The sequence below is a fragment of the Sebastes umbrosus genome, chromosome 23 (genome assembly GCF_015220745.1).
Source record: "Sebastes umbrosus isolate fSebUmb1 chromosome 23, fSebUmb1.pri, whole genome shotgun sequence".
NCBI classification, from domain to species: domain Eukaryota; kingdom Metazoa; phylum Chordata; class Actinopteri; order Perciformes; family Sebastidae; genus Sebastes; species Sebastes umbrosus.
Window position 1 is genome coordinate 7579473 of NC_051291.1, and position 14558 is coordinate 7594030.

Here is a 14558-nt window from a genome sequence, read left to right on the forward strand (position 1 = left end):
GAGAAAAAGGAAAATCTGACTTCTCATTTTCTCATCTCATATTTAAAGTCAGTCCAGCCTGTAACTCTTGAATGCAGCTGCAAATTAGAAAGGAAAAATGTAAATTTTAAGTTTTTAATCGTCATAAAAGGTTGCTCTAGGTCCATTTGCTCTGCTGTGGGACCATTAATTAAATCCTGTATGTCTTGAAACAATATACTCAGACACTCAACTGGGTCCATTTTCAACCTGAATGACAGCTACAATAAATAGCATAAATAGATAGAAATCTACTAATAATGATAGGCCATAACAGAGACCAAATGTGATCTAATGATCCTTTAATTCTTACAGCTTAAAACTTATTTAACGTTTATAAAAGTAGAGTTTAATGTGGAAATCTGGTGAAATTAGTCATTTAAAGTCGAAAATAATCATCTTTCATTAATAATTAGAGGGTTTAATGAATGTTTGAACTCAGGAGACTTTATTGAAGACAATAGTTGAAGGTTATGAGCATTGGTAGGGGACATGAATAAGTTTTGACTTGTGTTTTCCGACGGTCCCTGAACGGCCCTTGAAGGCAGCAGCAGCAGCCTGGTCTGGTCTGGATCGGGTCTGGACTCTGGAAGCTGGACTACGTCAACAGGAGGAGAGGAGACCGTCCCAGCCCTTCAGAGAGAGGACGCACACAAAACGTCCTCCAGATGTCCACACGAGGAAAACAGTTTGTGCGTCTTTGAGCGTCTTTTTTTGGAGCGTCTTTTTTTTTGGAACGTTCTTTTTTTTGGAACGTTCTTTTTTGGAGTGTTCTTTTTTGGAACGTTCTTTTCTGGAACGTTCTTTTTTTAAAGCGTCTTTTTTTGGAGCGTCTTTTTTGGACATGTTGGATAAAGGCGCACTGAAGAAGATGCGACTCTAAAAATTTTTTTTTAAAAAGTAGCTTTTTTCACACTTTGGTCTTATTTCTAGCTGAAGATATGTTGGCGAGAAAAAGCATCATCCCGGAGGAGTTCGGTCTGCCGGGCCTCGCCTCCCGCATGCCCCGCAAACCGGTGTTCAGGGACCGGGTTAACAAGGCGCGCTTCATCGCCAAAAATGGCTCGTGCAACCTGGCGCACAAGAACATCCGCGAGCAGGGCCGCTTCCTGCAGGACGTGTTCACCACGCTGGTGGACCTCAAGTGGCGCTTCACACTGGTCATCTTCACCACGACCTTCGTCAGCAGCTGGCTGCTGTTCGCCATGAGCTGGTGGCTGGTGGCCTTTGCGCACGGAGACCTGGGACCGGAGAACCTCAACGAGACGCACTGCGTCACTGAAGTCAAGTAAGAGACTCACACACACACACACACATACACACAGCAGACTCAATGTTAGAAAAGTGCAATTTTAAAAAGTGTGATTTAGATGTTTAAAGTGTGTTTGATGAGATGGTTTTTTTTTGAGGTCACTAGAACTTTTTCTATCCATCCTGAGTTGGTCCAAACCTCCCACCATCCTCCTCCTCCTCTTCTTCTTCTCTTCCTCCATTTTTAATGAGGAGAAGAGGGAGAGAAAGATATTAATTGTGACAGGAAGTTAGGGAACTTTTGCTCTCATCATTTCAGAGGAAATAAAGTAAAGATTGTAGGAGGGGAAGAGAGTGTTTGGCACCTCCCTCCTCCTTTCCTTATCTCCTTCCTTCCTTCTCTCCTTTCCATTTTTTTGTCAACCACCTCTCCTTCAGGTGGTGTAAAGTACATAGTCTACATTTACTCAACTACCAATTTAAGGACAAATTTTAGGTACTTGTCCCTCAAGTGTTTCCATTTTATGCCACTTTATACTCCCACTGCATTTATTTAACAGCTATATATATATTTCAGATTAGGATTTTATGTTAAAAAACATCTGGTAAGCTTGTAAAATAAAATGCATTGCTACAGATTCAACCAAAAAACTTTTTTTTTACGAAGAAGCAGTGTAGCTGTGTCTTCTTGTCATGTTTCAGACGTCTCTGAGTTGTTTCAGTTCCTCCAAAGAGACATTTTCTCCTCTAAACTTCTCACATGGTTTCATTTAAATAACTTCGTTTGACCCAAAGAGCTAAAACTCTCTAATAATCCTCAAAAAAAGAGCAAAGATTTGAGAAAAGTCATGTATCAGAACTTAGTTTCTTCTTGTCCCTCCCATTAATCATCTCACGACCAGGACAAGGAACAGTGTTTTAAGTGTATGATCACCTGTAAATATGAATCGACACTGGCTCTAGATAGGGCCTTTTTGCGTTTTCACGTCGGCCAACGTAGTTCTCCTACACGCTTGGCACACGGGAGATGTTTGAGTTGGTTGCAATCTGCAACCTCACCACTTGATGGCGCCAGATCTTACACACTGTACCTTTAAGTAAAGGGGTCTCTGACTAGATCTTCAAACACTGCTCCTCAACCTTCCCTCCTCTCTCTCTTTTCTATCTCGTCCATTCAAAATCTTGAACATCACACATGATCAGTGGAAATATGATGAAGAAATACTTTCTTATTCTCTGAATAGTATATTAATATGAACAAAGTGAAGCCTTAAATGGGAGCGAATGTCTTTGAGAAAAAGGGTCAGACCGATTTAAGATGAATTCAGAAAATCATCAGAAAGATTTAAAGCTGCAGGAGATATTTTTTCTTTTCTCAAAGTGGGCAACAAGTCACTGAGGATTGACTCTGTTTGGCAGAATGAAACTGTTCTGATGTCCAAAACCTATAGGATACTGGTTTTAACGTCATGTCTTCTAAATGTTAAGTTCAACCAGCCGTGACTGAAGAAATTTCTTCTCTCTTCAGGTCGTTCACGTCTGCCTTCCTGTTCTCCATCGAGGTTCAGGTGACCATCGGCTTCGGAGGACGAATGATAACTGAACACTGTCCGACCGCCATCACCGTCCTCATCATGCAGAACATCATAGGACTCATCATCAACGCTGTCATGCTGGGTAAGACTTAAGTGCTCAGATAGTGATACTACAGTGTAGAAATACTCTGTTACAAGTTAAAGCCCTGCATTCAATTTCACATAAGTGAAATCGACTTGTTTCCTTCGTCTCTCCTCAGGTTGTATCTTCATGAAGACGGCTCAGTCAAACCGGCGAGCGGAGACGTTGATCTTCAGCCGTCACGCCGTGATCGCTGTCAGAAACAACTGTCTGTGTTTCATGATTCGTATCGGGGATCTGAGGAAGAGCATGATTATAGGAGCCACCGTCAGGTTACAGGTGTTTGTCTGCTTTATTTAACAGTATATTATTGTTGTTTCTGGGTATGTTGGCATTTCTACTTACAACGGTGTATTAGGGCCATTGTAGGTCAAAATAAATAAATAAATTATTGGTCTGCAGGTGGTGAGGAAGACGACAACACCAGAGGGGGAGGTGATCCCCATCCATCAGATCGACGTCCAGACGGAGACCGCCGTGGCCACCAACAGCCTGTTCCTCCTCGCGCCGCTCATCATCTGCCACATCATCGACAAAGACAGGTACGACCACGCCAGATCCATGATTTATTATTATTGTTTTATCTAATATTATATTTTTGGATTATTTTAATTGTCTGATTGAAAGTCCTGAAATGTTTTAATCCGGGTTCAACCATGTTTCTAAATTTGTTGTTGTGTTCCTCTCCTCTCAGCCCGCTGTACGACCTGTCGGCCATGGAGCTGCAGTGCAGCGACCTGGAGGTGATCGTCATCCTGGAGGGCGTCGTGGAAACGACGGGGATCACCACGCAGGCCCGGACCTCCTACGTCGCCGAGGAGATCCAGTGGGGTCACCGCTTCGTTCCCATAGTGACGGAGGAGGATGGCGTGTACTCGGTGGACTACTCCAAGTTTGGTAACACAGTCAAGGTGAGAGTTAATCCAACTAAGGTATTGTATAATCAGATTGATGCTTCTTTCTATTACCTTTATCTTTATGATAATCACTTACTAATCATTGTTTATCCTCCTGTTTATTCACCACTACAACACTGATTATGAAAAGAGAAGACATGGGAGGAAGTAGAATTAAATTTAAACATATAGAATCTTATTCCCTTATGGGAATCACCTGCATGTTAAGTCTTTTAAATGTTATCAAGAGTTTTATATTTCCCGTTTCCCCATTTAAGCTTCAATTTTATTGTTTTTATTCTTTATGTTCCACATTTTATTGTTATTATTCTTTAGTTTCTCTTTAGTTTTATCCTGCTATGGTGAAGTCATGACCCGCCCTACTCTGCCTCTGATTGGCTTGTACTCATTGCCTTTGTTGGTTGGATTGATTAGGTTAAGGCATGAGGAGTGAGATGGGTTAGGGTAAGCCAATCAGAGGCAGGTAGGAAAAAACAACAACCACGGGACAGAAAAATTAATATTTATTTATTTATGTCACTTGTAACACTGTTCTGTCGTTGCTCGTTCAGGTAGCGACGCCGCCATGCAGCGCCAGAGAACTGGACGAGAAGCCGTCCATCTTAATCCAGACTCTCCAGAAGAGCGAGCTGTCGCACCAGAACTCGCTGCGTAAGCGAAACTCCATGAGACGCAACAACTCCATGCGTAACGGCGCAGGAAGCAGCGGCAATCTGCGCAGGAACAACTCGGGGCTTGCCGCGCCCAAAGTTCAGTTCTTCACCCCGACCGACGGAGGCCAGAACCTGAACGCCGTCACCTGACATGAGGCCTGCCTCCTGCTGGCCGCCCTGCTCCTCCTGGTGGCGAGGAGGATTGTGGGTGTTGGTGTTTCTCCTGCTCTGATGGGACTCGTTCTTTTCCTGTTCCCTGCCTTATCTGGACTCCCAGCACTTCTGATGTTACCTCATGTTCACGTGCATGGAGGGATCTAGCTCCTATTTTATAAATGAACTCTTCAAATCATTGCAGTTCATTTCTCTGCACCGATAGAGCCGCCACAAACCAATCAATTATTAATAATTATTACATTTTTCTCTTCATTATCATTAAAGCAATAATTTCAAACATTGGGCCTTTATGCCTACCGAATTTTACCGACATGAGGGAGATATATTTTCTTTATGATTAAAGTCACAGTTTAACTACTAGTAGTGGTAACTAGTGGTCATCAATCACTGTACTGTACATGTGTGTTTTCACTTTATATTGACTTGTGTGTTATTTGAGAATAAATGCACTTCATCTGAATATGGTTTCAATATTTGAAATACTCAAATGATCATTTATTTAGTAGTTAACACAATCAAACAAATACGTCCTTATAAATCCTACAAAAGTGTATTTAAAAAATGCAAAGATTATGTTGAGAAAAATATCACATAGATTATGAAGATTGTGCGATACATGCTTCCAACAAAATATGATAGTTAAAAAATTGTATAAAGGAATTCTGTATAAATCAACACATTTAAAGGTCATGCACATAAAAAACACATCTAAACTAACAAAAAACATCCATCCAACCTCAATTTATCAGTGGAGTTTGCAAACACTGTGTATACTGATGCATTCTGAGGTAAGATGTGCTGAAGAATCTGCAGATCTTTTTGCTTTTATACTGAAACGGGATGTCTTTACAGCAGTTTTGGGTTAGGCAAATAATGTAATGAAATGACCACATGATGGATAAATTACCTTGGGTGAATATCAGACAGCAGCTTCTTTTTTGTGTCATTTTTCAATGAACTTATGATTATTGCATAGATGTAACTTTCAATTCTGTACTTTTCTCAGGTCTTTCAGAATAAAAATAAGAAGCAAACATTATTAATTTGCAGAAATTAAGTAGGTGTAATAAGTAAAATAATAAAATGCAGCATTATCTGTTCACTGCAGCAGATAGCATTGCTTCGTGTGCTAAAGTAAGATAACTGACACCTATCTTGATAATTCACATTCATTTTTGTTTTAGTTCAGTTAAAGCTGTAAAAGGCATGCTACTTCCTCCAAAAGTAAAAAAAAAGAGCCAGATTTTAGATGAACTCTCACCAGTGTTAAATGAATAGATTATTATTATTATTATTATTATTATAATTATTGATTGAAATATACAACATGAAAATGCATTCTTAAAAAAAAGAAAGAATATCTGTACTTGTATCTTGGATTATTTATGTGTCACCGATGCAAACTGTAATTTTGCCACTAGTTGCCTGGTCACTTCATACCTGTAATATTATGGAATATTAACTGCGCAGTAAGAGAGCTGAAATGAAACTCAGCCCAGGTCTGACGTAGCTCAACTCCTCCCATCACTCGTGAGATAAACCAGGAAACCAGCTTGTTGTTATTCTCCCTCCCTGAGAAGAAGAGTGTGTGAGTGACCTTAACTTTCAGACCAAATCGACAGCTTCCACTGAAGTAGAACGGCTACAGCTCAGCAGGAAATACTGGGAATACTGGGACTACTGCTACTGGTAATAAACTGTACCTTGGTGCTGATGGTATACTAGAAAGAAGAGCTTTAGGAGTAGGCTATCAAAAGTGAAAGTAACTGCACAAGTGGACATGGCTTCCAGATTAGAGAAGGAACTCTCTTGTCCGGTTTGCTGTGACATTTTTAAAGATCCAGTCGTCCTGTCATGTAACCACAGCTTCTGTAAGGACTGTCTGCAGAAGCATTGGGCAGACAGTCAAACCTCTGAGTGTCCGGTCTGTAAGAGAAGGTGGTCAAAGGAAATACTTCCCTTTGACTTTGCGTTGAAGAGCCGGTGTGAGGCCTTCTTACTAGAGAGAGGATCCGAACCACTCTGCAGTCTACACTCCGAGAAACTCAACTTCTTCTGTGTGGACGATCAGCAGCTGGCGTGCAGCGTCTGCAGAGATGCAGAAACACACAGCGGCCACAGGTTCAAACCGGTCAACGAAGCTGCGCAGGACAGCAAGAAAAAGCTTCAGGATTCCTTGAAGCCTTTGCAACTCAAACTGAAGCGTATTCATCAAGTTAAAGGAAACTGTGAGCAAACAGCAGAACACATTAAAGTCCAGACGGAAAGCACCGTGGGGAGGGTGAAGGAGGAGTTCAGGAGGCTTCACCAGTTTCTAGAAGAGGAAGAGGAGGCCCGGATGGCTGCGCTGAGGGAGGAGGAGGAGCAGAAGAGTCAGATGATGAAGGAGAAGATTGAAGGTCTGAGCAGAGACATATCAGCTCTTTCAGACACAATCAGAGCCACAAAGAAGCAGATGAGAGCTGAAGATGTCTCGTTCATGCAGAACTACAAGGCTGCATTGGAAAGAGTCCGGCAGCAACCTCTACCCAATGATCCAGAGCTGGTTTCAGGAGCTCTTATCGACATGGCCAAACATCTGGGCAACCTGAGCTTCAACGTCTGGAGCAACATGAAGGAGATGGTCTCCTGCAGTCCCGTGATTCTGGATCCGAACTCTGCTCACCCGGACCTCATCCTGTCTGAAGATCTGACCGGTGTGAGGCGTGGAGAGGGAAAGCAGCAGCTTCCTGACAACCCAGAGAGGATCGACCACTTCATCTCCGCCGTGGGCTCTGAGGGATTTAACTCCGGGTCTCACAGCTGGGAGGTGGAGGTCGGAGACAACGCGGCCTTCGTACTGGGCGTGCTAACGGAGTCGATCGAGAGGAAAGGCATAATATGGTCCGGGTTGTGGAGATTGATGTTCTCCGGCGGTGAATACAAAGCTCTCTCGCCATCAGACACAGGGTCAGATGTGTCAGTGATGAAGAACCCGAAGAGGATCCGAGTGCAGCTGGACTGGGACAGGGGACAGCTGGTGTTTTCTGATGCTGACACGAACGCACAAATACACACCTTCGCACACACTTTCACTGACAGGCTGTTTCCATATATTAGCACCTGGAATGACATCCCGATAAAAATTGCAGCAATGCAGGTCTCTGTGAGAGTGGAGTGATGTCTGATGTATACAAGCTACTAATCGAGTGTTCTAGGGATGACGTATTTTTGTCGGCCAACCAGGAAGTTAGCATCGCTCTGGTTCCCTCGACACAAAGCCAATGGGATTGTTCCATTGTTGTAACAGCAACAAATCAATGAATATATATTTAATAAAATGTACTGTACAAATATTTTAGATACTGCAAAAACTGCACTTTTCAATGTATCTATTTATCACTTTATGCATTAAATGTAAGAGTTTAATTTACAGTCATTTATCAAGTCTACAGTAAAACAGTTTTTAGTGTCAGTATTTGTAATCTTTATCATTATTATCATGTCTCAGCTGTACAGTCAATTAAGCTGCATGTACATTATTTGCTTTTGATCAACAGAAAAAAAACAACAACTAGCTGAGCCAGATTTAGCCTAGAAGGCAAATTTTCATGTTGTCCGTAGTGTTAAAGAGAGTAAAGGAAAATAAAACAACATAGCACAACACAAAGCGTCTGGGTCAGTCCTTCCTGCTTAATAAAGGTTCATCTTATTTTATCTATGCTGATCAAATTAGGTATGACATGTATGGTTACTTTATTTGAATGATAAAGTAAGGAACAGAAAACTTGAGGTTTTCTGTGAACTGTAAAAAACATTTTCCTCTAAAACCCAATAAAGACTGAGAATCAAAGGGACTTTTGTGTGATTTATTACTTCTCTTATTATGTTCATACTTGATTACAAATACGGTGATATCACAATTATTGTGATATTGTGAGACTATTGTGTTACTATGTCTAATATTTTTGTCCATTGAGTATTTTTTTTAAATTTAAATCATTCTGATTATTTTATTTTAATATTTTATTGAATTTATTTTATTAATTATTTTAATTATTCAGGTCTTTCAGTATAAAAATAAGAAGCAAAGATTATTAATTTGCAGAAAGGAAGTAGGTGTAATAAGTAAAATAATAAAAATCCAGCATAACTGACACCTATCTTGATAATTCATGTATTTTTTTTTTGAGTTCAGTTAATCTAACCCAAACAATATGTTTCAAATATTGTTTGGGTTGTTGTTGCTTTTCTATTTTTCTACTTGGCTAGATAATATTATATTATAAACAGTTGGATTAAAACGCTAATATTTTTGTCCATTGAGTTTTTTTAAATTTTAATTATTCTAATCATTTTATTTATTTTATTTATTTTATTTATTTTATTTATTTTATTTATTATTTTAATTTTTTAATTTATAAATACCACTACCATACAGCATGACCATTAGACCTGCTTTCTGATTGGCTCTTGGTTTATTCTTACGTTGCCCTACGTTCTTACGTTGCTCTACGTGCCTGTGACGTCGTACGTACCCGGCAGTGAGAGTGGGAAGGTGAAGTGAAGCGTCTCTTCAGGTAAACATGGCTCGTAGTTTACTCTGCAGAGCTGTCGGCGTGTTTCAGCTCAGCAGAACTTCAACACTACTAACCGGGACTCGTTTCTACTCTCAGACCGAACCGGAACCGCTGACGGTGAGACAGCAACACAACGGAATCAGGTAAAGTACCGAAATATACCTGTTATTCACAGGTGTTGTCAGGTAGATACAGTATATTTACACTATAACAACAACAGCATGTCAGGGGTCAGCAACCTTTACTATCAAAACAGACATTTTAGGCAAAATAAAAAAAAAAATCTGTCTGGAGCTGCAAAACATTTCAGCATTGTGATGAAGGTAACACAGTTTATAGTCTAAGTATATAGTATATAAGTCTAATGCAGTGATGGCCAAAAGAGACAATGTACTATGGAGTATTAGGGCCACATTGAGGGAAAAAACATCTGAGGTTTACAGAATAAAGTCAGAATATTATGAGAATAAAGTCATAACTTTATGAGAAAAAAAACCCTTAATATTATGAGAATAAAGTCGTAATATTAAGAGAATAAAGTCATAATATTACGAGAATAAAGTTGTAATATTACGAGAATAAAGTCGTAATATTAAGAGAATAAAGTCATAATATTACGAGAATAAAGTTGTAATATTATGAGAATAAAGTCATAATATTACGAGAATAAAGTCGTAATATTACGAGAATAAAGTCATAATATTAAGAGAATAAAGTTGTAATATTATGAGAATAAAGTCATAACTTTATGAGAAAAAAAACCCCTTAATATTACGAGAATAAAGTTGTAATATTAAGAGAATAAAGTCATAACTTTATGAGAAAAAAAACCTTAATATTACGAGAATAAAGTTGTAATATTAAGAGAATAAAGTCATAACTTTATGAGAAAAAAAAACCTTAATATTACGAGAATAAAGTCGTAATATTAAGAGAATAAAGTCATAATATTACAAGAATAAAGTCGTAATATTACGAGAATAAAGTTGTAATATTAAGAGAATAAAGTCATAATATTACGAGAATAAAGTTGTAATATTAAGAGAATAAAGTCATAACTTTATGAGAAAAAAACCCCTTAATATTACGAGAATAAAGTCGTAATATTAAGAGAATAAAGTCATAATATTACGAGAATAAAGTTGTAATATTATGAGAATAAAGTCATAACTTTATGAGAAAAAAAAACCCTTAATATTACGAGAATAAAGTCATAATATTACGAGAATAAAGTCGTAATATTACGAGAATAAAGTTGTAATATTAAGAGAATAAAGTCATAACTTTATGAGAAAAAAAACCTTAATATTACGAGAATAAAGTCGTAATATTAAGAGAATAAAGTCATAATATTACGAGAATAAAGTCGTAATATTACGAGAATAAAGTTGTAATATTAAGAGAATAAAGTCATAACTTTATGAGAAAAAAAAAACTTAATATTACGAGAATAAAGTCGTAATATTAAGAGAATAAAGTCATAATATTACGAGAATAAAGTTGTAATATTATGAGAATAAAGTCATAACTTTACGAAAAAAAAAATCTTAATATTACGAGAATAAAGTCGTAATACTAAGAGAATAAAGTCATAACATTGCGAGAAAAATAAATTCACAGGTGCTGTCAGGTAGATACAGTATATTTACAATATAACAACAACGGCATGTAACAGTGGTATACTTTTTACATCTCTGAATTTATGTGCTCGGTTTTTTGGTAAATGTAAAATCTTTATCTGTAAAGAAAATAGATGTATGTAGGGGAGTAAAAAGTATAAGTTCTTTCTTTGATGGAGAGTCAAAGCATTAAGTCTCCCAAAATGAAAATGCTCACCAGTACCTCAAAACTGTGCATCAATGTAGGTCTTTAATGAATTAACCAAAATCAATATTTAATAAATATATAGAATAAAAGCTCTTAAGTCTTATTGTACCAGGTGTGCGCCTTTCATAAATGAGAAAATGACTATTTTAAATGTTTAAATGTACAAGGAAATGGAACATAATTTGTCTGGTAAAACAGGTTATACAAGTTAGACAGATCACAAAACACTACTTTATATGGTAAATTCTTCTTCCTCTTTATTTCCAGGAGGATAATATTGAACAATCCCAAGAAGAGGAATGCTCTGTCTTTGTCCATGCTGGAGTCCCTCAGAGAAAACATCCTGACTGACGTCGACAGCGATGATCTCAGAGTTGTTATCATATCAGGTAGGTATTTATTGAGAGTGTGTGTGTGTGATATGGAGAGAGAAACATGGGGGTCTAATGTTGTAACGTGTGTGTTTTTATGTGTCTGTCAGCCAAAGGTCCAGTGTTTTCCTCTGGACACGACCTGAAGGAGCTGACGTCAGCTCAGGGCAGAGAATATCACACAAAGGTGTTTCACACCTGTTCAGAGGTTAGTTTCTCTTCCTCCCTCTCTCTGTGTCCCTATCCTTCTCTCCCAGACACTACAGATGTTGAGAGCTGTATCATATCATCACAATATCAGCCTCTTATTTACTATTTATTATAAATCACACCTGGTCCACTGAGTGTCGTTCACCTCACTCTGATGTGATGCAGTTTGACTCAGTCATTACACTATCTGGCCTTAACGAGTCAATAATATAGTCACCATTTCCTACTACACTACAACTATTATTTTGACTTTGATTATTAAATGTATCCATCAGTCTGTAAAATTTAAACAATAATGACAAATGCATATTTTAAGGTGAGACACTAGGCAAAAGCATAGTTTTTTTTGAGATTTTTGGTCTATTTTGCACTATTTATACACATTTAGGTGTTTTTATTTTACTACTTTGTCTATTTATGTCTGCAGATTTCTCCTAAATTCACCAAAAGTTAGCATTAGATAATGCCTCATTTACTTATTTAAACATAACATTTCATGGTGATCTCTAGTTAATTTTAATTTTAACATTCATCAACACAAGAGACCAATTAATCAAAACCTGATTAATTGCCTGCCTTTAAACTCCCCGGCTCTTGTGCTTCAGGTAATGACTCTGATACAAGACATACCTGTTCCAGTGATCGCCATGGTGAACGGCATTGCCACGGCTGCCGGTTGCCAGCTTGTTGCCAGCTGTGACGTCGCTGTGGCGACAGAGAGGTCCACCTTCGCCACTCCGGGTGTCAATGTGGGTCTGTTCTGCTCGACGCCGGCAGTGGCCATCGGCAGAGCCGTGCCGAGGAAGGTGAGAGAAAGACACTTGACTAGAAATGGGTGATATGGCCTAAAAATAAAATCAATTCAATTCAAATAATATTTGTTTTATAGCCCTAGTTATTTTTTATGTACTGTTCCTGTCAACTTTGATAATACTGTTTATTGTTTAAATGGAAATTATCCTGCCAAATAATAACCAAATTTGAGGAATCTTTTCCTATTTTTTTTAATAATATTATATAATTATGTTACAAATAAATATCAGCTGATATATTGTTATCAAATGTATTCTTTTTTAACTATTATTGATTAATTGATATACACCTTTGCTTCCTTCTTTTTAACCAGGTTGCCATGGAGATGCTGTTCACAGGAACCCCCATCTCAGCCCATGATGCTTTGCTGCACGGTCTGATCAGTAAGGTGGTACCAGAAGAGCGACTTGAGGAGGAGACGTCGGCCATCGCTCAGCGGGTGTGTCAGGCCAGCCGACCTGTTGTCGCCCTCGGCAAGGCCACTTTCCAGAGGTGACCGACCTCTTTTTACCTTTTCCTTGACATTATTAGTGTTTTTTTTATGCTTGAGATGGTTCAAAGGGTTCCCCCCAAAACAAGAAGAGGTTGAATTTCACCTAAAATTAAACCTAATAATTAGTATGTTGCATTTTACCATCATTAAATCATTATTATTTTTCCAAACAAATAATTCTATCAGTGGAAAGATTTCCAGCCTGTAGTAGCATCCACGTGCTACATAAATACAACTAAAGCTTTCAGAGGTTTTGATGATAGGACCAAAAACTGTTCTTTATCTTTAGTTTACTGGAATTATGAGATAATGTTTTAGGGCAAATATTGTAGGTGATGACAGATAAAATGTTATCAGGGACTATACATTTTCCATAATAATCAGGATTACTTGTGTGTAACATTGTGAATTATACATAGACATTTCCCTTCACATGTTGTTTTCTCTTCTGCTTTGTTTCCTCCAAAGACAAATGGCTCAAGGTCGAGACGCAGCGTACGCCACCGCCTCCAAGGTGATGGTTGACAACCTGGCGCTAAGAGACGGACAAGAGGGGATCAAGGCCTTCATAGAGAAACGCAAACCAGTGTGGAGCAATAAAGCAGAAAAAGCCCACGACTGATGGACTGTTGACTTTATCACAGGAGACAGTGATTATCATGACTGGTTCATGTGGTTTTCAGTCACTGGTGTGGAATAATTAGCACCAATCCCAAGTCAATGTATGGGGCTACGCTACTTTTAAAATGTGGCTGTGTAATCTGCAAGATCACTACGATTGAAGTTTGAATTGTTGACTTCATGTTCCCTGAGGATTTCCTTCTTTTCGCTGAAACTAAAGACGAGTAGCTGAACCATGTTGTGCCTTGAAAGCTGCAGATAAGAAGAAATGCTCCGTTACCACCCAGAAGGCTCAAGATGTTTAATGACATAAACAGCCTCATAAAGCTAAAGAATGCTGCTCTCTGTATTTGTGTAATTTAAATGCAATAAATGGGGTTACAAATTGGTATTATCTATTTTGAACATCCAAGGTTTTGGAAGTAAAAGTCTACATCATTTTCTGCATAGATAGACAATGTGAGGTGACTGACAATTTAAACTTCCTTATCGAATTACCAGAAAACATGCTACATCGTGGTATATATGGTTATCGAGATATAAAATTACCTATATTATGATAGAAGATTTTGGCCATATACCCAGCCCTAACATATAGTATCAATAAATGAATCAGAATATTTACATCCTCAGAACACTGAGGATATTTAAAGATACATTTGTAATGTGAATTACAATAATATATGTCAAATAATACTTTGGAAGCCAGCTGGTTACTTCCACTTTGCAACACAATTGAGGTCGTATAAGGTAGCTGCCATCAAGTATTATGAATAACACAAATTTTACAATAAAAACACTTACCACAAAGTACAGGAAATGGATCATTTTTAGTTAAAAGTAAATAGTTTGAATTAGAGCTAGCACATGGTCATAAATACATTTGTTTACAAATTGATTTAAATAAATCATAAATAGATTTGTTTACAAATTGATTTATTAATCTGAATAAATGGACTAAATTAAATGAT

The 14558-nt window shown here is 38.1% G+C and overlaps 3 protein-coding genes across 3 annotated transcripts; all 3 read left to right on the top strand.

Annotated features, from left to right (window-relative positions):
• The first annotated feature begins 443 nt into the window (after positions 1 to 443).
• On the top strand, positions 444 to 5153 carry kcnj8 (potassium inwardly rectifying channel subfamily J member 8). The gene is made up of 6 exons (XM_037759816.1): positions 444 to 1306; positions 2798 to 2946; positions 3065 to 3225; positions 3349 to 3488; positions 3641 to 3857; positions 4415 to 5153. Exons 1-6 carry the CDS (start codon positions 960 to 962, stop codon positions 4664 to 4666), a joined length of 1266 nt encoding a protein of 421 aa, XP_037615744.1. The 5' UTR covers positions 444 to 959; the 3' UTR covers positions 4667 to 5153.
• Positions 5154 to 6188: 1035 nt separating this feature from the next.
• LOC119482407 (nuclear factor 7, ovary-like) lies at positions 6189 to 8336 on the top strand. Its single transcript, XM_037759860.1, has one exon. It carries the CDS (start codon positions 6474 to 6476, stop codon positions 7851 to 7853), a length of 1380 nt encoding a protein of 459 aa, XP_037615788.1. The 5' UTR covers positions 6189 to 6473; the 3' UTR covers positions 7854 to 8336.
• An 856-nt stretch (positions 8337 to 9192) lies between these two features.
• On the top strand, positions 9193 to 13978 carry echdc3 (enoyl CoA hydratase domain containing 3). Its single transcript, XM_037761236.1, has 6 exons — positions 9193 to 9395; positions 11347 to 11468; positions 11561 to 11658; positions 12266 to 12466; positions 12787 to 12965; positions 13435 to 13978. Exons 1-6 carry the CDS (start codon positions 9259 to 9261, stop codon positions 13586 to 13588), a joined length of 891 nt encoding a protein of 296 aa, XP_037617164.1. The 5' UTR covers positions 9193 to 9258; the 3' UTR covers positions 13589 to 13978.
• Positions 13979 to 14558: the final 580 nt, after the last annotated feature.